Genomic DNA, 23,417 nt, shown 5'->3' with positions numbered 1-23,417 from the left:
TTGATGTGCAGGATATGGGAATGAAGCAAAACATTCACAAGGACTTCTTATTGTACTTTAGGGAATGTGTTTGATCTGTAAATACAGCACTTCTTTCTTTTTACGTAGGCAGAGAGCAGGCTGACACCCCTGCACATCAGGTAGTGGCTTTGAACACTGCAAGTGTGAGTCAGGTCACAGACGCTGCGTTGATGTTGTCTATCGTGAGCAGCACTTTGCCTCGGGGACGTTAATAGCTACAGAGTGGCTGCAGTCCCCCCGAATCAGCAGCTCCTTCAGAGATGAATGGAGCAGTGAAATCAGATGGCACGTTCCTCCCTCCCATGCAGGGGAACCTGAAATCCTCTGTTTTTCAGCAGCTGACGTTCCTGGCATGCTTCTGGTGGAGGCCAGCTGAGTCAATCCCAGGCAGTTCCCAGGTGTGGCTTGGCAGGCAGCGGTTGCAGGCAGCCTCCCTGCTCTGCTCTGCTCTGCAAGGGTTTGCAAGTGTCGACCCAGGCCAGTAGCGCGGGTCCACCCCGGTGCCCCTGGACACCGCTGGTCTGGCAGCGGGGTGCAGCCTGAGCCACGTGGTTGTGGTGCAAGGACGAATTCAGAGGGTTGCTCTGCGACTGCAGCCAGGAAATCCATGCCTGGACTCTTCCTGTAGAGCAAGAAAAAAAAATTCTAGTGAAAATTTTTGGGCACTGACATTTTCCCTGTAAGTTCAGGGCTGGATTCTCTTTCTCCCAGTGACAATTCCTTTCCTGGCTCGGGCTCCCGGTGTATGCACACTTCAGGTTTCACATTGTCCTGAGTAACCACAGTGAAAGTCAGCATGTTGGCCCTGTGGTCAAGCATCATAAACTATTGGGAGATTGCATGTGCTGGGCTCTGAAGCCCTCGCTCTGGAAGAGAACTCAAAAGTTACTGACTCATCAAGAAGGTTATGTTTTGATGATGCCAGCTGAGGGACTGTGTCACGAGGCTGTGGTTTTTCCCTTTTGTGTCTGTCTCAGCAACTGCAGAGTGAGTCCTCTAACACTGGAAGCTCATACTCACTGGCTGTGCAGCAGCGTTACGGCTGGCTTTTAGCAGAAGGACAGGTACTTCTCCTAAAGCACCACCTGTGGATGGGGGAAGAGGGCCCTCACTTGCAAATAGAGCACAAAATGCATCCTCTCCCCTTATCCGTGGGATGAGCTATTGCCGTACGTGCCTCGCTATGAACCCAATTTGTTCCCTCGTGTGTTACCCCTGCCAAGCCAGGCGTGCCAGAGCTCCGGATGCCGCCCTTCTCAAGAGCTCTGGTGTCAACCAGGCGCTTCTGAGGTTCTTTGGTTTATTCTCAGACAGTCTTTAAATTGCTCGGCGGTGGTCAAGTGCCTCCACGTGCTTTGCAGTGAGCGCAGGGTCGGAACCGCAAGCACAAGAACTCCTGCAGGTTTTCCAAAGCAAGCCATTCTGTGCTTCACGCACGGCAACGGAAAGGTGAGCGCAAGGCCCACAGGACCTCTCCCCAGCACCGCTCTGAGCAGGGCCAGCTGCCAGCCGAGCAGGGTGCCGCTCCCGCAGCCGGAAGGGGACGGGTGGCACTGTGGGAACCTTTCCCAGCTAACTCCCAGGTAGTTCCCAGGTACGCTGGGGCAATCAGGTTATTCCCCGCAGGCATTCAGCACACAGCCATGCTGTGTGCGTAGGCAGATATTTGCCCAGCCTTGTCTTGCAGCCTCCCGGAGGACTGAGACTTTGGCAGTGCTCCTCGTTTCGGTGCTGTGAGTGCTCTCCTGGTGAGAGAGGTTTTTCTCCCCTGCTACAAATTCAGCCCCTTCCCGGCTTCTCCTTCAGTGGCAGAGAGGAGGGCTGAGTGTTCCCTCTTGGTGATAACCCTGGTGGTGTGGGGCGAGTCAACTGCTCCTACCTAGTCTCTTTTCTTTCCCCAGGCTGAATAAATCTTGTTGTTTCAGTTTGTCAAAGGAAAGGTTTCCTGTTATTTTTGTTATAGTTGGACTCCAAGAAAAATGCTGATCAATGAGATCTTTTTGTTTAATTTTTAACATTTTGGGGAGTGGTGTCAATGTCTGTGACCTTTTCCACACCTTTCCTTTGTAGGTACATGGACTTTGTGTTTCTTGTCACTGAACGTAATCTTTGTCATTCCAGGCTGTTTTCATTTTACAGACTTGTCTTGGTCCTAGAAAGCACCTGCAGCTCTTCCCAGCTCAGGCAGAGGTGCCGGACCCGTTCCGGCGCTGCCGGCAGCCGTCCAGGCAGGAGAGGCAGCCCCGTCCTGCCCGCAGCCCCCCGCTGTGGCAGAGCCCATCCTGCTGTGGTCCCTGGGGCCGGCGGCTGCCCCTTCCCCTCGTCTGCCCCTTCCCTGATGCCTGTCTTACCGGCTTTGCAGTACAATTCCTAATGAAAGCTAATTAATGTCATCTTCCCTTCCCAGGGCGTTACCTCCCTCGTTGCTCCGGGCAGGAGGCCCTCCTCTCAGTGCATAAATAATTACCCCTCGTGGCCAGCCTCTACCGATGGCCTTGCCTAACTCAGCTTCTGCCAGAAGGGGCCACCTCTTCTCTGGATTTTGGCAAGCCTTTTAGACGGCGATGTGGGGGTTGCAGCCAGAGTCGGGTACCCCAGCATGTGTCCAAGCTCCGGTGCCACATCCCAGCTCCGCTGACCAGCCTCTTCTTTTCGTTACAGCCGAGTCCTTTAAGGAGTTCGCCGAGCTGCTCCACGAGGTAGAGCTGGAGAGGTCCATGATGGTAAGATGATCTGAACTGTGCTCTGGCAATTACTGCGTCGTCACAATGTTTAAATGCAAAATCACAGCCAAACGGCACCATGTACTTTGGTGTGAAGCTTCCCATCAGAGGGAAGCTGGGAGCACTGAGAACGTTGTGCTTTGTACTGCGTCTGGTCCACAGCGCTATCGCCGCGGGCCCTGAGCAGCAAAGGGGAGGTGCCGGGCGAGGAGGGGAGAGGTTGTCCCACGCAGTGTCTGAAACCTCTCCTGCGTGCCAGGCAGCCATGGAGCCCCAGGACCCTGCCATCTGCAGCAGGTTTGCTCTGCAGAGCCAGGTCTGAGCTGGTAACAAGCTGGTTTTGTGGTGAAACAAAGCGTTAAAGAATAAGAAGCAAGATGTAAATTTAGCTTCGTTTTTGCCGGGTGCGAGCCTGCGGGTCCCCCTGTGCCCCTGCCCTTGCCGGCACAGCTCCCGCAGGGCGATGCGCTGCCTTCGGTCTCCCGCTGCGTTGTGCCCTCTGCCTCTCCAGAGCTCCTCCAGAGCGAGTGTTGGCTTCCCGTTTCACTCCTAATTCCAGGAAAAACACGAAGGTTAGGCTCGGTGGAGAGCTTTTACAGCATGCCAGGAATGTGCTGCTTGGCTCTGCTTTCCTCTGCCTCGTGCAGCAGTGAGAGCTCGTGCCAGGCTGCTGGCTGGGCCAGCGCTGCAGGGGTGGCTGCGCCGGCGGGACGCCACCGTCCGCTCTGCGGGTCCGCAGGCAGGCAGGGAACGGGAGGAAACCAGTAAGAGGCAGGAGGAAAGCAGTAAGATATTTCTTTATTAATTACATCCCAGGTACAATGGCTCCTTTCGCAGTGGGTAAGCGGGTGGAAGGGATCATTTCAGGGACCATGGATGCTTTTAGGGATGCTGTCCAACTTTTCTAAATCTTTTTTTTTCCCGCCCTCATTTGTAGGACCAGTCCTTTACAGTAGCTCACTCAGAAGTTTTCACACTCACCGTGTTCATCAGCTTTAAATTACCTGAAAAGGCTGTGGCAGCGTAGTGTCGTATCGCCTTCTCTTCCCCTCTCCCTTCTCTGGAGCTCGGGAGAGAGCCCGTCGCAGGAGGAGTGGAGAGGGGAAGAGACAGCAGGTCGTGTCCCAGTGCCAGCGTGGAGCTGGAGCCAGTGATACAAACTGGGGTGAGTTTGCCTGTGGATTCGTGGAGAGGGAGCACAGAGCATGTCCCAGGAAAGTGTCTTTCGGGCATCTGACAGGACTGGAAGCGGCACAGGCAGGCTTTCCTTTTTCCCTAGCCGTTATTGTTATTCTCTTGCTGTGATGGATAACCTGCTGTCATTCCTCTTCTGGCTGGATCTCAGGAGAAGGGAAGTCCATCATTTATTTGAGAGCCGTGTTGTTAGAGCCGTCAAGCCCAGTGCTGTCTGTGGTGAGAAACGCCAGACCATGAGAAAGCCATGGCAGGGAGCCAGACCCAGTCTGCCCCAGCCCTGCCTTCTGCTCACGTGAGCTTGGGGCATTCATCACACCTTCTCCGAGAGGCAGCTCCTGCCCATCGCGGCCTTGCTGAGCTTTTACGGGTTGATTAGCGTTGGAAAACAGCTGGTTTCAGGACTGCGGCAGCCGCTTTCTGGCAGTGCACTCACCAGCACGAGCATCTGCGCTGTTCACTGGGAGATGCTAGCGACGCAACGCGCCCCTGCCTCTGGGATCTTACCTGTCACGGCTTTGCATTAAGGACAAGGGTGGATGCTGTCGTGGAAAGCAGGGCTAGCGCAGCGGTGTGCCTGGGTGCAGGAGGCAGTGCGGCCGGGTTGTCCGGAGCAGAGGAGCCGGCAGCAGTGGCAGAGGGGAAGCAGCTGCAGCAGCACGTCTCCTCTGCTCCCTTCCCTCCCGTTAGAGCAAGCAGGGCAGCTCGCTGCAGGCAGGGACCCAGCTGAGCTGTCAAGTAAGTAGCACTCTCCAGTGTGCTTTGAGAATATATTTGGTTCTGGTTTGTGCTTCCTGGAGAGATAAACAAACAGCCTTGCCTCCCGGGGGCTGCTCCTAGTGAGGGCTCACCCAGCAGCCAGCGTACGTGGAACATCAATTCTCTCAGCCCTTCTCACATCCGATAGGGACAGCGGTTCTCTTAAAACGGGATGGGTGGCAGGCGCTGTCACGGATGGGATCGTCCTGCCTAAGCGCAGCCCGTGGCACAGGGGCCAAGCATGCTGCGCTTCCCTGGGGCTCGCTCCAGCGACACAGCTCAGGGCTGGGCTGGGCGGCTGGGTCTGTGCGGTGAAAGCACATTACAGGCCTGCGAGGGTCTGTCCTAGCTTTATTCCAAGGCTGGAGGGGCCGGCAGGAGCAAAGCCTGCCTTGGCACGGACAGGACCGCGGGGGGACCGGTGTCGCAGAGGGCTGCTGCTCCGGCAGGCTGGTGCCCGGGGTTTGATGGGAGTAACGCAGCGTTTCAGGCGGAGGGCAGCGGCTCGCCACGCAGGGAAGGCGGCAGGCTGGGGGAAACCCGGCTGTTGTCTACAGGATGGCCCCGAAGCCTCGTGTGCCGTGATTCTGTGTATTACAGATGGGGGAAAGTGGCTACGGATGGGTTAAGTGACTTCACCTACAGACAGAGAACAAGTTTGCAGTCAGAGACATTGAAATCTAAGAGTTCTTGGCTTCTAGCCCTGTTCAGCCTCTATTTAGGAGAAAATTAATCTGTGTCCTGTAATGAAGCTGTTTCTTTCTTTGTGCTGTAGGTGCAGAATGCTAGTGATTTGCTGATCAAACCTTTGGAAAACTTTCGGAAGGAGCAAATAGGGTTCACCAAGGTAAGGCTTGTTTGTTTGTGTGTTTTAAATTCAAACAGATTTATTTTTTATTACTATGTTTGAATTAAATGTTTTCTCCTGGTTTTTTTTTTTTTTTTTTTTTTTTTTTGTTGTTGCTGTTTTTAAAGAGTAGAAAATTGTGGTACTATGTTTCAACTTTATGCTTTCAGAAACTTCCCCGTTTAATGCTGGCTTTCAGCTGCTGGCGCGAGAGTCTGTGCTGTGACTTTTAGTCTGATTTTTCAATCATAAGAGGCTCCAAAACCTTTTCCTGAATTCTTTGGGTTCTCTTCTGGCCTAATTCCAGTACTGTCTCTGTCCTGAGCAAGGAGTGCGTGTTTCGACCGGCGATCAGGAGATACGCCTTGCTTCTTTTTCTCTTCTCCCCTTTGTTCATTCAGTGCTATTGAGAATAAAATACTTTCTTCGGATAAGCATGTGTTAGAGCGGGAGGGAGAGAGAGCAGCAGAGACCGGCAGTCAGAACTTGATTATAGTCATAGGGCTTTTGTTATGAAATATTTAAATAAAGCATCTAATGAGTCTTTCAGATGGACCACACTTTTAAAGAAACAAACTATAAAAAGCAAATCCTGCACATGTTGAGCAGAAAAGATTATTTTTCCCTTGTTTGCTATCAAGAAATCCAGGTTCCACGTTACTCGGCGGCAGCTTGAAACAGGGCTGGCTCTGAACCAGCTCAGAAATGGAGATGTTTTGGAGAACACTTGGGGCTTGGATTCAGCCCAGCCCATCTGGAGTCTTTGACGTTTAATAAATACAGGATTTGAGAAACGATACTTGATCACCATCCTGGCCTTCAGAATCCCCCCGTACAACTGTGTGTCTAGAACGCCTCTCTGAGAAGCTGCAGCAGCGTGAGCATGGCGAAGGTGACGGCTGCAGCCGTCGGTCTCGTGCTGGCGAAGCTGCCTGCGCTTCCCCGCTGGGTGCAGGCGGAAAGCCTCCTTGCCTCCTCACTGGCGGGTTTTGCAGCAGACCTCTGTGTTGCAAGCCGAGGATGTGCCTAGGGCTGAGACAAAACTCCCTCCTGACAGGGCAGGGGGTTCCGGGTGGAGGCGTCGGGCAGTGACCGTGGCAGGACGCTGTTCAGAAGTGGTTAAGAGAGGTGACGGAGGGTAGGGACTCGTTGCAGGTGGTTTGGAGGTCTTTGTGGTTTGGCTTTGGTTTTTGTTTCTTAGGAGGAACACGAACTGCAAAGGTGTCGAGGGCACCTCGGTGAGAAAGGGCTCTGCTGTGGCTCAGCAGAAGCGCTCGCCCGCCGGAGCTGGCAGGGGAGCGCTTTGCACCTCGCCATGTTTGCAGGTGTGCCCACGCTGACGGCAGACGCACGGGGAGGTAACGCTTTCTCCGACGCTGCCCCCACAGCCTTGAGTGGGTGCGAGTTTCGGAGCGAGCCCCAGCCCGCTCCAGACCTTTGTCCTCACCTCCGATGCTTTCCTGACAGGAGCCGGTGCTACACCGCTGGCTCGAGTCCCGCTGGGCTGTGCCCTCGAGTATCGCCTCAGGCACAAAGCCTTCCTTCACTTGCCAGCCTGCAGAGCTCCTCCGGGTCACTCGCATCCCTCGGCAGAAGGCGTGAAATACAAATGAGGACTCCTCACAATGGTGCTCTGTCAGCGCGGGGTCCCTCTCCATTTCTGCTGCGCCTCCACTGACTGGCATCAGCCGAGTAGATCCTTCCTGATTTACACCAGGGGGAGAGAGGCCGGGGCCAGGCTGTGGAGCAGACCGGAGACATGACACAGAGAATTTGTGCCCTCTGCTTCATTTCCCATATTTTGGCAGAGTCGCCTTCTGTGAGATGTTTTCTGTTCTCTTTGCAAGATACTGAAGCCAGATAGGAAGAGCCTTTGAATTGGGTCTTTGTGATGACTCTGGCTGGAGAGCAGCCAGTCAGTCTGACTAAGACATCTGAGTCTGCATTAACCCGTTTTCCCGGGGATGAATGGAGTCTCCTCGGTCAGATGGCGTGCTCCCGCACAGGGGAGCCCCCGGGGTGTTACTAGGACCCGCCGCAGCCGCCCCCCTCCAGCCGCCTTCCCCTGCTCGCCGCAGACCTGCGAGATCGTTGCTCTTCCCGTGACTTGTGGGTAAATGTTTGTATGTGTAGACGTGAAGAATAAAAGCGGAGGATCCGGGATCCCCTGAGCTGACCCATTTCTCAGCCCTGGCCCTGGAACCTTACTCTGCTTGAAAAGCCAAAGAGCCGGTGAGAGTTCACGGCTGGGGGTGCAGCACTGACTTGGTGAGCGTGTAAAGGAACCAGCGTAACCGAGGCCGCTGCGAGCGCGAGGAAGGGCATGGGTGGCGTCAGCGAGGCGCAGGCGTCGCGTCAGGGAGAGAGCGCGTGGGGTGCTCTGGTTTTTCGTTTCGCGTTCGATCATGTTCACGGAGGCTAGACTGCGTGCTCGGTCCACGCAGGCTATGAACGCGGTGGATTTTGTGCCATGTGCCATCTCTGTTCGGCAGAAGCTGCGTCCCAGGCGTGCCTGGTGAAGCCGTGCCTGACCGCGAGGTTTGAAAACAAGCAGAGTAGCATGTGGGGTGGTGGTGTCCTTGGCTAGCAGGGGAAGGAGAGGGGTAATGAGAGGGATGTGCTCACTGCAAATGGGAATGCGAAGCAAGACGGTAGGACTGGTTGTGGCCTGAAGCCCCAGATGAGCACGGTGGTGCTTAGCACGCGTTCTTGATCTGCAGAGCGATGCATGTGTGCTGCAGCTGAAGCAGCTCCGCAGCAGCCCGAGGAAAGCCCCTCCTCGCCCTCTCGCAGGACAGACCCCCTCGGCGCAGCGGGGCTGGGGCTGAGCTCGGGGCGCTGCCGCAGGGGCCTCGCAGGGGGACGGTGCCTGTCCCTCCCTCCCTGCCGGCAGCCTCCCGGCAAAGCCCTTGGCTTTCAGCTCACACACTGTGGGCGAGCTCTCTCCTGGGGCTGGGGTGCTTTCGTTAGGAGCCTTGCTGCAGTCGTGAAGTTTTGAACAGAAAAAGTCATTAAGAATTGAACAGGAAAAGTTTCATTCCGATTCCACTTGGAAGGAGGCAGCTTTTCTTTTTTTTTTTTTTTAAAAAAGCCAACCCAAAACAAAAACGAAAACACAAAGCAAAACAAAAAAGTCAGAGGGGAAAAACTTGTTTGGACTCATTGTAAGCTGCGGGAGGAATGTTTACTACGCTCTGGGATGCTGAATAAATGCAGTGTTTTTCAAAAAGTTCTTCCACAGGAGATAACATGTATTCCTAAAAGCACTTAGTTAATTCTGTTCTTAATATTTCATTAATAATAATTTTAAAAGAAAGGGAGGATGGTAACTTCTACTTGCTTTCATCTCTGTGGGAGGAAGATCTACGGAGCATTTGAGAGAACACAGTTGGTGAGGGAAAAAGACTAGGTTAAACTGAGTGTGATTTTATAGAAATGCTCTTTCTACACCTCTTTACTTTTTAGAAAGTATCTTTTTTTGTATTAACTGCTGATGCATCGTAAAAATTAGTTAAACCAAGGCATGAAGTATTTTTTTCCATATGAACATATTTCTCTTTTTCCCATTTCTCCCCTCCGCCGTTTGCCAGATGGGGCTGCAAGCCGAAGCAGAACCTGCCGCCCATCTCGTGCTTTCAGCTCCTCTCCAGAAAGAGCTTGCTATTTCCCCAAACTGATTTGGCGGTTGAACTTATTCAGTGCTGTCATCTTTATCGAGTGATGGTGAACACATCACCGTTTGTGTTCATTACTGGATGTCCATGTCATGAGCGCGGTAGCTCTGCTGCGATTTCAGCAGGATTATTGTTGCTGTCATCAAAACAGGGCATACTGGGGCGGGAAATGCAGCAGAAGCGGATTCATTTAATATTTACAGGCTTTCAACTTGCGGTGTTTCCGAGGCTCTGCTTAGAGCCACATGGCAGCTTTTGCTCTGAGGAGGCAGCAGGGACGGGGATGGGCGGGCAGGAGCGGGGAGCCTGGGAGCACCTGGCCCCGGCTGCATGCCGGTCTCCGGTTCACGGCCGGCTGCACGTCCTGCTGGGTGCTGGTCCTCCACCCAGACCCCTGTGTTCAGAGGTGGAGGCTCCCGGCAGGCAAAGTGTGTTTCATTTTGTTTTGGTTTTCTTTAAGAAGAAGAGAAGTAGCCACGTGAGCTGGGCTCCTCGCTTGCAGCTCGCTCTGCTCACCTCTTCCAGGATGGGAATTTCATAGGATCCTAACTAGCAACTAATGGTTACGGGAGAGTTTTGGCAAGTCCGTTTGCCCCTTTCCCCCCTAGTCCTCGGCTGCTCCATCTCTCGCAGACCTGGAACTGAGCAGCTGCCGAGGGGCTCCGGCTTTGCCCCGCTCCCGGCAGCAGTAGCCGGTGTGCAGGGCAGGACCCCGCACACACAGAGCTAGCCGAAGCTGCTGGTGGAGTGACTGCTGGACTGGGCAGCCTGTGCTTTTCCGAGGACTCCTGCTCATTTCTGGTTAAAGCAGCATCTGCTGAAGCTTAGAGCGCAAAGCTTTCGAAGAGCACCCTCCTTCACTGCTGCGCGACTATGCCTGCATTTGGGTGAAATCGCCTCGGTTTCTCTTGGTGAGCAAATAAATGAAAGTTGGGTGGCTTCTTGGACTTGGCAAATCTTAATGGGAAGGTAATGCTGTCCTTTGCTGAATATTCATGAGGAACTAATTTGTGCTCATTTTTCCAGATTGTGCTTCAGTCTGGGTGGTTTTTTTGTGTTGTTTTTTGTCTTGGCTTGCTCTGTTCAGCAGCCAACAAGCTGTTAGAAGCCTTGGCTTGACAATCGGGAGGGATTTGTAGTTCATCCTTCTGCTTTTCAGTTATATTTTAATTAGCCAGAGTGGGAAATGATTGGCAAGTCCCCTTTTAGTGGCCAAAAATGCCATTCCGAGCTGCGCTCCTTTCCACATGGCAGCGGTTCTCCTGCAGGAGCGAGCCGTGCTCCGGACACCGCTGTCCATCTCGGCCGTCGTTCCTGATGCCCTCAATCCTCAGGGAGAGCTCGGTGCTCCGCACCCCCAGCACAGCCACATGCCCCTGCCTGCCCGCGGGCGCTGGCACAGGAGGAGGTGCTCTCTGAAGGAGTTGCTGTCTGGCCTCCGAGCTCCCACTGCAGGAAAAGCTCTTCCATTGCTCCCCCAGGCTTTTTCTTTTTTTTCACTATCTTTTCCACTGCAGAGATGACCCTGTGCCGCAGTATGGGCTGTGTCTTCCCGTGGGGCTCTGCCCATGCGAGCTGGTGGCAGAGAGCTGCTGCACGGGTCCCAGTTCATGGTCTCACACGAACTGGGACCACAGCAGGCTTGTGGTCCTGCAGCCGTCTGCACGGGCACCACGGCCACCCACAGCTCGTGGTCCTGCGGCTGTCTGCACAGGCACCACGGCCACCCACAGCGATGTCATCTCTCCTGGGGACGAGATGCTCATCTCGCCAGGAGCCATGCGCTCACAGGCTGCTGCATCCAGAGGCACATCCTCCTGCCCTGCCTGGCACCACTCCCCTGCCCGCAGGCTCCGCTGTGCCCAGCTGCGGCAGCACCAGGCTCTGGTGTGCAGCTGCTCCCTGCTCCTTCGCCCCGCGCTTTCCCGCAGCTCCTGGGGCAGATGAGCAGCTGACGAGCAGAGGGCGGGAGAGGTTGGTCCCTGCTCTGGGCTGGAGCGTGGCTGCCGTCCCTCATGGCCACTCCACCGGGGTGGGGACGGCTGTGTCACCCTACGTGTGCTGCTCACCGGCGTCGAGGGGCAGGACAGGACGCCTGGAGCGGCGCCTCGAGCATGGGAGCGTGCTTCAGCCCCTCTCCTGCTGCGCCTTCAGCTGCTCGCCTGCGGCTCCCCTAAGGAGCGGGGCTGACGCCGTCCATTGCTGTGTTGAGAGACCACCTCTGCGTGCCACCTCCACGGGGATAGCTGGGCTCTTGTTGGTTGGGTTCGGAGCTAGTTTTCCGTCACTGGGGGATTTTGGGACCTGCTACTGGTGTAGCCATCCTCTCTGAGATGCAAGAAGCCACAGCAGGAGAGGTGTGAGCTGCAGACCCGCAGCGCTGCGTCGGCCGCCGGTGCTCTCGGTGCAGCTGTGTTCCACTGCACTTCTGTGGCCTTGGGGTTTGGTGACTCCTCATTACAGAAAAGAAAACAAGCGTAGGTTCCTGGCTGCCTTAAACATGGCATCTGCTGGCACAGACAGATAATCCAGAAGTGTGACCTTACAGACATGGTAATTGCTGCTTCGCAAACACTTTTGCTTCTCTGGGTTTGGATTTACTTATCAGGGGTGTTAGTCACGAGGGTGGTGCTTTGTTTTGACAGTCCTTCCTGGCATCGGCTCCGCAGCTGCAGTGCTGCTTAAATTAGGTTTCACTCTTGGAGGACTCTCTGCTCCTCTGGATTTGATACAGATCTCTTTTTACTCTGAGGCATGAGTTTGCTAACGTGGAGTTACGGTATCCTTGATATTGCAGAGGACGATGGCAAGCTGCTCCCCCAGCAAAGGCCGAGATGGCTCTTGCCAGGAGAGCTGACCTAGCTGTTGAACGTGAGTGCCTTTGCCCTTCTCTGACAGCTGCTGCCCACGATGGGTAACGCGGGGAGCTGTGCAAGCTTCATGTGCTCCAGTAAGCAACCTACGAGTGTCTCCCGGTGTGCGTCCACCAGAAAATAACCCTTCCTCTTCCAGAGGCAATATGGCAGTAGCCGCCGTGAGCAAGGGGCTGAGGAGAAAGCAGATGGTTAGGTGGGGGCTAACCGTGCTGAGCCCAAGTACCGGTTTTGGAGTCCCCAGGCATCCTGCTGTGTAGGACATCCCGTCAGACGGACTGAATAGTCTGCAGAAGTGGAATGGGGAAGCAAAACTTCCTGGCAGGAGAACTGACTAAAGAAAGAGAAAGGACTTTATTTAGGAAACACAGCTTCAAACTTTGCAGTCACTACTGAATTCGTGAGGAAAATAACTGATGTCCACCAGTCCGGCAGAGTCCATCTGCTCTGTTTTGTGGTGGCATTGGTGTGTGTTTGCATATTCATGAATTTCTGAACGGGGGCAAGAGAACAGGATTTCAGGGCTTTTAGGAGGTAATTGTTGAAAGATGCCGTTAGTTCCACAGGAGGCTGGGATTTCCTAACTGTGCTTCCCACTTTCTTGAGCCTTCAAAAGCTAGACAGAGGATTTGAGCATCTTGTACATACCCTGCAGTATGTATACACTGCTCCTCAGCTGCTTGGACCTAGCATTGAGGCTGCTGCCAGGCTGGCATTTCCTTATTTTAGCAATTTAACTGCCTCTCAGCAATCACTGATGGCTCAGTTACCATCTGATGTGGGTATTTGTCAACCTGGCTTCTACTCATGGTTGTTTCTTGATTGCCACAGTCCTCCATGGTTTCACAGTCATTGTAAGGCATAAGCAAACAGCCTGGTACTCAGCTTAGCTCCTGCATTCTCTCTGGGTTTCATTCTTAAATGTCTCTGCTGTCATTCTAGACATTTACCCTTTTAGGTTTGCCAGCGCAAACAACTCTTTTTGATACAGCGGTTCCTTCAGAAAGTCTTTTTTTCTTAACGAATCACTCCCCACTCCGTGTTTGTGTGCCTGTGCTAGGCATGTTTGAGATGTACGATAGGTCAGTAAGAACCAGACCGTGCGCAGGGGACCTCCAAGAGGTGAAGTCTTCACATTGCGTATTGTAAACCAGCTATCTTTGCGGCAGCGTTCCCCCCGGCCGTATTCAGGGTGGGCACTACAGAGTAAAACTTGTGTAAGCTTTGACTGCAAGGTTTGTGATCTCTCTTCCCACCACTGCTGATCAAGAGACAATGAGTTCCCTCCCACGTACGGCCTTTCCAGTCTTCTGCTTTCGTTCTGATACTTTTCAGAAACGTGATAAAAGCTTCAAAACAGAAAATTGCCAAACTCCTAACAAATCTTTTCTTATCCTTGACATGTCTTTGACGTTAAAATATTTGCCCAGTTATTTCTGAACTATGTGAACAGCACATTAGCAAATGGTGAATAGGTTTTTGATGTGTTAGTATGTCTCAAGTTTACTTGACGTTGAAGAGATTGAGAGGGGAGCAATACCTCGGTGGGGCTTTTGCCACAATGCTAACGTGGTAAAATACTTGAAGTGCCTGTGCCACAAAGTATTGCCAGAGCTTGGTCTTGAGGCGTAACTAAATCCGGTGTAGGTGATGGACTGTGAAAGCAGAGCAAATGGAAAGTGGCCTCCTGTTCTGGTTGGGTCAACCAGAATTTTTCCATGGGAATACTGCATTGCACAAAAGATCTTGGCATTGTTGCATGTTCTTATCTGGAAAATGCCAACAACTGGTTCTGATTCAGCCTTTGCATCTACAGGAAAGAAAGAAAAAGTTTGAGAAGGATGGTGAAAAGTTTTATTCTATGCTGGATCGCCATTTGCATTTGTCTTCCAAAAAGAAGGAATCCCAGTTACAGGAGGTGTGTATGGAGTTTTCTTCAGAGTTGGGTCCAGAAGCAACACCACCAGCTGCTCTAGACCTTCAAAAAGGGGGGGAAAATCATCCTTTTCAGTAACCAGTTGAAATTTATAAGCAATTAAATCTACCTAAAGCCTAGATTCTCTGGATGAGACCAGGGAAACCGAGATCGTAGTTCTCCTTGCTGTGTTGAACGGTGGTAGTGGCTTTACGCATTGTCATCGCTCGTTCTCACCCCTACAGCGCGGGGCAGTGACCAGTTACACTGGCACAGCTGAGGACTGGCCACCTTTTTGCCTGGCTTGAGGAACTGATCTGGCTGAAAAATAATAGGTTATTATTATTTTTGCAGGCTAGTTTCCTGCCTGGTGTTTGCAGGGGGGGTTGTGGCAGCAGCCCCACTGTGGCGGCGAGCAGCAGGCTGGGGGGGGTGCCCCTTCCAGCTGCTGCTGCTGCCAAACACCTTGGAACACAAAAGGAAGGCCCCAGATGTTGCAGCCCACATCAGAGTAGCTGGATCAAATCAAATCTGTCAAACCAGTTGTCAGATCAACCTCCAAGCATCTTTGAAAGGCAAAATTTGTGTAAGGTGTGGTAACACGGCATGCCGCGTTGTCCTACCTGGTGCTGCAGCTCTGGAATTGCTGGGTTTGGGTCACAGCTGGAGTTCGGCAGAGGATCGTGACAGTGGCCTTGTCCTCACGGGTGCAGGGCTGCGGGTGGAGAAGGAGCTTATACTAAAATAACAAATACGCTTTGGGAAAGCGTTGTCCTTGCAGAGCGGGGTGAGGTTCTGGATCCGTAAATGAAAGGGAGCCAGAAGAAGGCAGACCGGAGAAGAATGGCCAATGTTCCAGTCTCCTGGTTCTGTGCAAAGAGTTCAAAACCTGGGCTGGACACCTTTGGCAGGCTTTTTCTTAAGTGAGGACAGAACTATTTGTGGGCTGACAGGCAAATGCTAGTCAAATACTGTCAAGCTAGATGTGGTGTATTTTCTTTTTTCACCTCTCCCTCTTTCTTTCAGGCTGATCTTCAGGTTGACAAAGAGAGACACAATTTCTTTGAGTCCTCCCTCGAGTATGTGTACCAGATCCAGGAAGTACAAGAAAGCAAGAAATTCAGTATTGTTGAACCGGTAGGAGCTTCCTTTTCTTTCCGGCCTTCTTGTTTGCTGCTCAGATTGCTGACAGTCGCAGGAAGGGATGAGTTAGCAGGTTGGATTCGGTCCTGGGGAGTCTCGTGATGGAGCAGGAGTTAACCTTGCCTTAGTGGTGTTTGCTGGAGCACTGTGAAGCCACAGACTCGTTTCTCGTGTCTGTAAGTCGATCCTGAGGAGCAGGTTGGACGGTGTGGGTAGCTAGAGGTCTTGTTATGAATTATCTTGGACACCTTGTCTTTGGTAAGTGTTAGCTATCTTCTGAGGGAGAGAGTTGTTATCTGGTCCGCTTCCCTGTCACGGCACGGGCTGCGGTGGTACCTGCGTCCCTGCCCTGGGTGGGTGGCTCTGCCTTGGCGCCGAACGCGGTTGAGCGTGGGATCATGTAGGTCTCGTGGATGAGCAATCTGCAGATCTGCCCGTGTTCTCCCAGCAGGGTCTTTCGTTTCGGGTGTGTTCTGTTAAAACAGTTGTGTGGGTGGTAGACCTGGGCTTTAGGGACATTGTGGTGGATAAGTCATACAAAGACTTGCATCACTCCAAAATTGTAAGGAAAAAAAAGTAAACTTGTATATGTAATTTCTGAAACCCTGCTTCCTGTCTATCTTACCTCTGATTGGAAATATAGAAGAGAAGTTTAATGTGTCCTTTCCCTCCTTTGCAGGTGCTGGCTTTTCTCCACAGCCTCTTTACTTACAACAACCTGACAGTTGAACTTACGCAGGATTTCCTCCCTTATAAACAGCAGCTTCAGCTCAGCCTGCAGAATGTGAGTTCCTGCCCAGCTGAAGTATTTTTTCCATGTGACTTCTATTGTCATTTGTATTTAAACGCCTCTGGTGGCAAGGCTTTTCCATGCAAAACAGACTGTCCATGTTTGCATTGTGGGAGGTGCAGGTAAAGTTATTTCCTTCTCAGTTCACCTGTATTTTCTCCTCTCCCGTACAGGAGAGTCTGCAGGTGCTACTATAGTGTTTGTCTAGAAGGGGCTGTTGCAATTGTATCATTTAACCTTGTGCATAAACAGGCCTGAGAATTTCTTCCAATTTCATGAGATTGAAATTGTACACGTCTTCTAAAAAGGCCTCCAATCTTGATCTTAATGGTATCAGCTTACTACATGCTTTGGTAAGCTCCTCCGCTGGCTAAGTATACTCATGGGGTAAAATATCTGTGTCCTGTTTCTTTTATCCTCAGTCTTTCATGGCTGGCCCTCGTTCCCGTGCAACAACAGCCATAAATCTGTGCCAAGCTGAGTTTGCTGCTGGCGCATTAATTGGTCTACATGGTGTTCCATAAAAATGCCTTGATTTTGTACCCCGTGTTGACATGACTCTTTAAAAATGATTTCTTGCCAAGCAGCGTAGCATGATTTTTTGAGGAATCAACACCTTAGTTTTGTAGGAGAATAAGCCTGTTACCTAAACAAAGGTGCAAAGAGGAGCTCAGGTGCTTCCTTCTGCTCCACCTAGCCTTAAAATGTGCTAAGTTTCTTCTATTGAAAGAACAAGTGTCCTCCCAGTCATGACTCCTCAACACCATTTTCGTGCACGGTATGTTAAACGTTGTCTCTTCAATCAGCTTTAAGAGTCCAGTTGTTCTTAGAGCTGGAGTTTTCATGTGACTTTGTGGAGTGGCTTCCACATTTTGTACATTGGGGACGGATTCATTTCTGCCAGAGCACCTAAAATTTGACCAGGAATACCTGAAGCTTGCTCTTTGCTCATGTTCAAATGTGCTTCTTTTTGTTTTCTCTTAACAGACAAGGAATCATTTTTCCAGCACGCGGGAGGAGCTGGAAGACCTGAAGAAGAGGATGAAGGAAGCCCCCCTGACCTGCAAGCTACCGGGGCAGCCGACCATTGAGGGCTATCTGTACACTCAGGAGAAATGTAATGGCTTTTATATGCACCTGATTACGTTAAAGGACATGTAAGCCTGGGCTTCCCTGCTCGTACCCCGCTGCATGGGCTGCACTTGGCTCCCGTGCCCGGGCCAGCTTTAGCTGCACCGTTGCTGTGGGCTGTGCTGCACCGGCTGTCGCCGCCTGCCAGGGCACGGGGTGCCCGGGGATTCACCGGCAGCTGTAGCTGCCAGCTTTCTCAGCAGTGGCACCGAGCTTCCTCTAGGTTACATGAGCCGTGTAAGCAAGGAGCTAATTGCCCTGCGCTCAAATTAGATGAGATTTATTGCTCTGTTGTAGCGCTGGAGAGACTGGAGCTCTGGCAGATTGCACCTTGGCTGCGTTTTATCAGAACGAATCTGGTGGCCTGCCCAGCTTCCCTCTCGCAGCGTCTCTGCGGGCATGTGAGCACAGCTGAAGTGCTAACCAGCATTGGGAGTTACGCTGCTGAGAGCGAAACTTGTTGTGATTCTGTGCGGAATCAAATCAAATGAAATTCAGTCTTTTACAAACTCTCACTGCAGCTTTACACGGCCACGCAAGCATGAACACTCAGGGGACAAAAGCCTGTATGCAGAGCTGTGGCCTCTGAGTCTACAGACAACTTATTTTGTGAGCCGTTAGTTTTTGGATTATATATACAGATGTATTTATACGTATATTTGTATGTGTGTTTATCCTGCTTTTAAAAGAAAACACAGACAGTAATTTTAGACCACAAACAAATGTTGCACGTTCCTGCATGCTGATGACTGTTTGCTGCCCCTGTTTATGTTTTTCCAACAAATCAAGTATAAAGAGAGTTGTTCCTCCTGACAACTGCAACTTAAAAAAAAAAAACAATACAGAAAAAATACCAGTTTAAGTATTTCATATAAAGGGGTTCAGGTAAGACAACAAAGAAAAGTGACAGTAAATCTAGTGTGATATAAATAGGAACTTTAGAGTGTTTTAAAGATGCTGTTGTCTGTACTGCCAAGTTTTCATCAACAGGAAAAAACAGTGGTGTCTGTGTGAAACAAGCATTCAAGACACGTAGGATCCTGCCAGTGTAGGTCTTGGCTGGACTTGGCCAAACCAGCTTGGCTTGCGACCAGAGTCCCACAAACGCCCTTTCACCAGCAGCGTTCTGGGAGGGCGCTGGAGGCGGCTGCCGCCCCACACGCCTCTCCTCCTCCTGCTCCTCCTGGCTTTTGCCAGTGGAGACGCTGGCGAGGGAGGTGTCCCCGCGGGGCCGGCACTGTCTGTCCCCAGGGAAGCGTGGACATGTGGGAAATGCCGGCCATGCCTTGATGGCTGCGTCCAACCAGGTGCTGTTTCTGACTCCAGCTTCCCGTGTGTTTCTGCAGGGGCGCTGGGCATCTCCTGGGTGAAATATTACTGCCAGTACGAAAAAGAGGCAAAAACCTTACGGATGACGCCCATGGACCAGAAGCCTGGAGCTAAGCAAGTGAGTTGGTTTCTTGGAGGGGTGTCTGCAAACATTGACCCAGCCATCAGGTCTCACCTTCCATCTGCCCACGTCATCTCTTTCCACAAGCAAATAGACGTACAGATGCCGCGTTCAGGGCAGTAGAGGCCAGCCCCGCTGTCGGGAGCAGTCGTCTGGCAGCGCCGGTCCTCAAGACGTGCTGACAGTGGGCTGGTCCCAATGCTGCGGCTGTGGCTGTGGAAGGGCTTCTGGCTACAGAGAGGGGTGGGTTTCGTGTCCCCTCCCTGCCGGGCCGCACAGGCGGGTGGTTTGGTGCGACCTGCAAGAAGCACCTCTGTGAAGAGAAGTTTCACCTCCCTCTCTCTCAAATGACCCAAAGCCCTGCAGGGTTTGGCAGCAGAGCGTTCATGTAACGCAAGCGTTATTCAGGCAGTGGTGACTTGCAAGTTTGGTCTAGCGTGAAATTTCTGCCTTCCTAGACAAGCTAATTTTTATATTTATCCATGCAAATGGGCAGAGAACCTGCAGCCTGGTTTGCACGTAGGCCTCTGGCAGCGATTGCAAGTGCTTGAATTACTGGAGTTATTAGATGAGTGCTTCCAAAAGCAGTATTTCTCTGCCTTCGCATGTTCGCACAGTCAGTGGTTTGTGATTTTGATTTCTGTTCTCAGAACTGGTTACCAGCGTTAGGAGAGGAGGAGAGGGCAGCGGTTGCAGCTCTAAACTGCAATAAGGCAATGATTTGGGGAACTGCTGCTTTCACAAAATGCTTTGTTTTTTAGCAGTGTGTCTGGGAGTTCCCTGCAGTTCCTCAGCATGACAGAGGAGGGGTAGGATGCAGGCGTGGATGATGGACCATGGCTCAGAGTACAGCAAGTGCGTCCAGCTGAGTCCACCCGCCCTCCTCTGCCATGGAGCGACGTCCCCCGGGGACTTCCCAGTCAGGCGTGCCGTTCTCCAGTTCGTGATCTCACGGTCTGTTCTTTGGCAGCCCTCTGCACGCTGCAGCAGTAAAACAAAATGTATTTTTTGGAAGCCCGTGGCAGAGACCTTGGCAAAGAAATGTCCAAACTATTGGCTGGAGAGATCTGTTGTCATCTATGCTGTAAACATGTCTAGTAAGGCTAATTAATGCAGGTAGGGGCTTCTAAAAATGTAAACTAGTCCCCTTCCCAAACTCTCGCAGTCTGGTAGTCTGGACTTTCAGCTCACAGCTGGCCACACAACTTCAAATGCCACGATTACAAGCAGTGCCCTTAAAAACCCCAAACAACCAGCACATGCACAAAACACAGCCAGGAGATTATCATCACGGCGTGTAAGCCGGACGTGATCTCAGCGGAGGCCGTCCTTGCTGCCGCTGTCCTGGATCTGCTTGATCTGCTTCTGTCAGAGGTCTTGCAGATGCGGCAGCGGTGACGGTCAGGGCGATGAACGCGTTCCAGGCTTGCACACTCAACCCTAGGCTCTGGTTGGTTGTAAGGTCTCCTGGGTGTCTCTTCAGAATTCCTGCAAGGTTGTGGAGATCTCACGATCACGTTACAAATTGACTCTGCTGTAGAGTCAGTTAATGCCCCTTTATTAAGGGGCCCGAACGCGAAGGGCCAGAGCTCAGCCCCGCAGTGCCAGCCTTCCATCAGAGTGCATGTCCTCTAGATTTGGTCAGTTAACATCCTTTTTCTACAAGGTATTTTGTGTAAAGCTGTTTGGACCACGAACGCTATGGATAACTGGTAGCGCTGATCAGCCCTGATTAAAAATTAGGACCCAACTGTCTCAGGTAACAGACAAGCACGGTGCTGGCCTCAAAGACCAAGCGACTGCCTGCCTCGTGAGGTTTGTTTATGGCAGCGTTCCTGCTCTGCAGAGGCACAGTGCTTGTTGCTGAGATATTTAGCACTTGTTTGCGGGGCAGTGCCATGAAGTCTAGAACATTTTGTGGCTGAGGAGAGGAAGCACGGCTCACAAAGCTGTTGATCTCTGTCTATGTTGACGGTGGGTAGGACCGTCTGTGCTCCTGGTACCAATGCCTTCGGATTGGCAGGGCACCCACCGGGAGCGGGGTGCTCCAAGGGCAGTGCCGTGCTGGGCTGCAGCCTAAAGGTGCTGAGGAACCTGAAATCTTCTCCTGTATTTCTTTCCTCTAATCTTAGCTTCAATTTTCTCTCCTAGGGCACCTTAGACCTGACACTGAAATCCTGTGTAAGGAGAAAGACTGACTCTATAGACAAAAGGTTTTGTTTTGACATTGAAACTAATGAAAGGTGAGATGCTTAGTATTCAGATGGCCTGCAAAGCTGGATAAATCGCTCTCAGCTGTTTACTAAAACCAACTTTTGCTTCATTTTCCTGCCTGTTCCTGGGCGATCTCTGTGCAGGTCTGGGACCATCACGCTGCAAGCGCTCTCGGAAGCCAACCGGAGGCTGTGGATGGAAGCCATGGACGGGAAGGAGCCGGTAAGCGTTCGGGGAGCGGCCGCCCGGGCGGGGATGCGCTGCCGAGCAGTGGCCTCTGCCGGCGGGTGCGCGGGGAGCCACACACGGCCGCTGCCGAGCTCCCCCGGGCAGCTCTCGCCTCGCTGCTCTGCCTCGCCCACCGCGCGGGCATCGCCTCAGCCCGTGACACCCAACATGGGGCTCGTGCTGTTCTGCTCGCGGCACGGCTCGCGGTGGGGATTTTGGTTTTCCCCTTTTAAAGCTCCGGTCCATTCCCGAGTTGTGCCAGTCAGCCGGAGCACTGTGGCCTTACCGGCTCTGGACCGCTCCGTATTGCTCTTGCTCGCAATGTGCTCTCCAGCCCGTGGGAGGTGATTTTTTTTTTTTGCCTGTCCCTGCTCTGAGCAGCATTTGGAAAGTCTGGCCCGTGGGAGCGGCCACCCTGCACCGGTGTTCACCCGCCTTTCTGGGCCCGCTGGTGTTCGCTCCCGTCAGGCTGAGCAAAGCGCAGACTCCTGCGTGTTACCACATTCCCTCTACACGGACAGCGTGATGCCCAGTGCGGGAAAACCCGTTTCTGGCAGCTCCCCTTGCCTTCGGAGAGCTGCCTTTCCCTCGGTGGGCCGGGTGAAGAGGGGTGGCAGCGAGGGCGCTCGCTGACCTGCTCAGGGCTGTGTGGCCACTGGTGCGGAGGTGGGACGTGGGAGCGGGGAGGTGGGACGTGGGCGCCCTCCGCAGCACCTTTCTCCTCGTTTAAAGAGGAGAGGAGATGGGGTAGTGTGGAGGGTCAGTGTGCCCGTGCTGGGCAGCCAGTCACTTAGGGGACGTCTGGGGCTCACTCGCTTTGCATGACGTGTTATTATGTGTAAAGGATTTTTGATTTTCTATCAAGAATGGCACCTGCTGTTTATTATTAACAAAAAAATACAAAACTTATTTTTGTATGGGATGAAGGAATGTCTTGACACTTGAATTGTTAAAAGCAAGCCAACGAACAAAAAAACCACAGCCCCCATGTGCCAGACTGTCCAGCTGCTGTTTTACAGGGCACCTAAAGGACAAAGTTTCCTGTTCAGTTTTTGGGAGACCTCTTTCCTAGAAATAGGTGCTCTAGTGAAATGTAGGAAGTCATCAAAAACTCATTTATTGTGTAGATAATGGCATCTCGCTTAATTCTAAAATGAGATTTCTTTGGGAGATTGTCTTACTGTTTGTGATTGGCTTTGGGTGATTTATGGGGTGCTGCATTTTCTTTCAAAAATAAACATCGAATCACGTTGCATTATGTTTTTGTTTCTTCCCCCTCCATTCCCTCCCCTTTTTCAGATCTACCACAGCCCCATCACAAAACAGGAAGAAAGTAAGTCATTTCTGTTGCTGTTCTCTGAGCTGTCGAAGCTGTCCAGAGGTCAGGCAGTGTATTTCTTTGCAGATACACTCGTCCTCGACTTCTGCTGAATAGCCTTTTCCCTCCGTGGTGGCAGTGTAACTTCTTTCCTTTTCATCACAGTGTCTGATACTGAGGCCAGATCAGAATGAGTTGCAAACAGTAAAAGTTGTCGATTGCAATGTGCGGTTTTTATTTACCAAGAACTAGCGGGTTGTGGAGTTCAATTTGCACCTCTAAACCCCTAAGTAACAGAGGGGACAAAAGATCAGTGAGAGATTTTGAGGACATTTCCCTCAGCAAAGTTTATAATAGGAAAACAGAGGTGGCTTTTAGTTCCCTGGAGCTCCCATCCCACCTCCTTGTCCCGTGCCCCCTGCCCACCGCCCCTGCAGCCGCCGGGGCAGGCTGCCGCCCCTTTGCCTCTCCCCGTTTACAGCCCGTTACTGCCGTGGCTGAGCGTGCTGCCCTGGAAAACTCTGGGGCTTCATTAGCTGGGTGAAAACTTGCATTTTGTAGCTTAGAGCTTACTTTTATCAGCACTTTAATTAGCTGACTGTAACAAGTGTAGAGGTAGCATTATCAGAGGCATAAGCATGAAACCTGTTGTTTGACTGTGTTTGTGTTACACGCCTGGAAAGAATGCGACTCAGTGTTTCACAAAAGTAAATACACTTTATTTTTAATAGCTTAGAGCTATAAAGACTTCAAGTCGTATTATACCACTCAGTACCGTGTACCGAGTGGATCTGTGCTTAAGGGTGTCTTTACTCATTCCTATGTTAGAGCCAAGATACATCTGAGCTTTTCATTGCTGTTGCTCAGAGAAGAGACAATTGTTATAAAAGACTTGCCGAAAATACAGTGATTTTGTAGGATTCACCACCACGGCCTGTGCTGTGACTGGAGTTGGTCCAGACATGTCTTGTGGCTGTTTTTTCAAGTAGTATGTTGTTTTACCTTAAAAAAAACCCCAAACCACTCCCCCCCCCAAAACCAACCTTACAACTCACCACCACCCCCGCCCCCCCCCCCAAAAAAAAAAAAAAAAAAAAAAAAAACACAAATCCAAAACAAAACCAACAACAGCATGGT

General features: G+C 51.9%; 1 protein-coding gene across 1 annotated transcript in view; it reads left to right on the top strand.

Annotated features, from left to right (window-relative positions):
• OPHN1 (oligophrenin 1) overlaps nt 1-23,417 on the top strand; it is a 69,278-nt gene that overhangs the window by 23,131 nt on the left and 22,730 nt on the right. The window contains exons 3-12 of the mRNA XM_059824218.1: nt 2,683-2,744; nt 5,473-5,544; nt 13,908-14,009; nt 15,033-15,143; nt 15,829-15,933; nt 16,927-17,056; nt 18,417-18,517; nt 20,672-20,763; nt 20,878-20,956; nt 22,262-22,295. Coding sequence (XP_059680201.1) covers nt 2,683-2,744; nt 5,473-5,544; nt 13,908-14,009; nt 15,033-15,143; nt 15,829-15,933; nt 16,927-17,056; nt 18,417-18,517; nt 20,672-20,763; nt 20,878-20,956; nt 22,262-22,295 — 888 coding nt within the window. The remainder of the gene's footprint in view (nt 1-2,682; nt 2,745-5,472; nt 5,545-13,907; nt 14,010-15,032; nt 15,144-15,828; nt 15,934-16,926; nt 17,057-18,416; nt 18,518-20,671; nt 20,764-20,877; nt 20,957-22,261; nt 22,296-23,417) is intronic.

Source organism: Gavia stellata, chromosome 14 (assembly GCF_030936135.1).
Source record: "Gavia stellata isolate bGavSte3 chromosome 14, bGavSte3.hap2, whole genome shotgun sequence".
Taxonomy (NCBI): Eukaryota; Metazoa; Chordata; class Aves; order Gaviiformes; family Gaviidae; genus Gavia; species Gavia stellata.
This window is presented reverse-complemented; position numbering and strand designations above follow the sequence as displayed.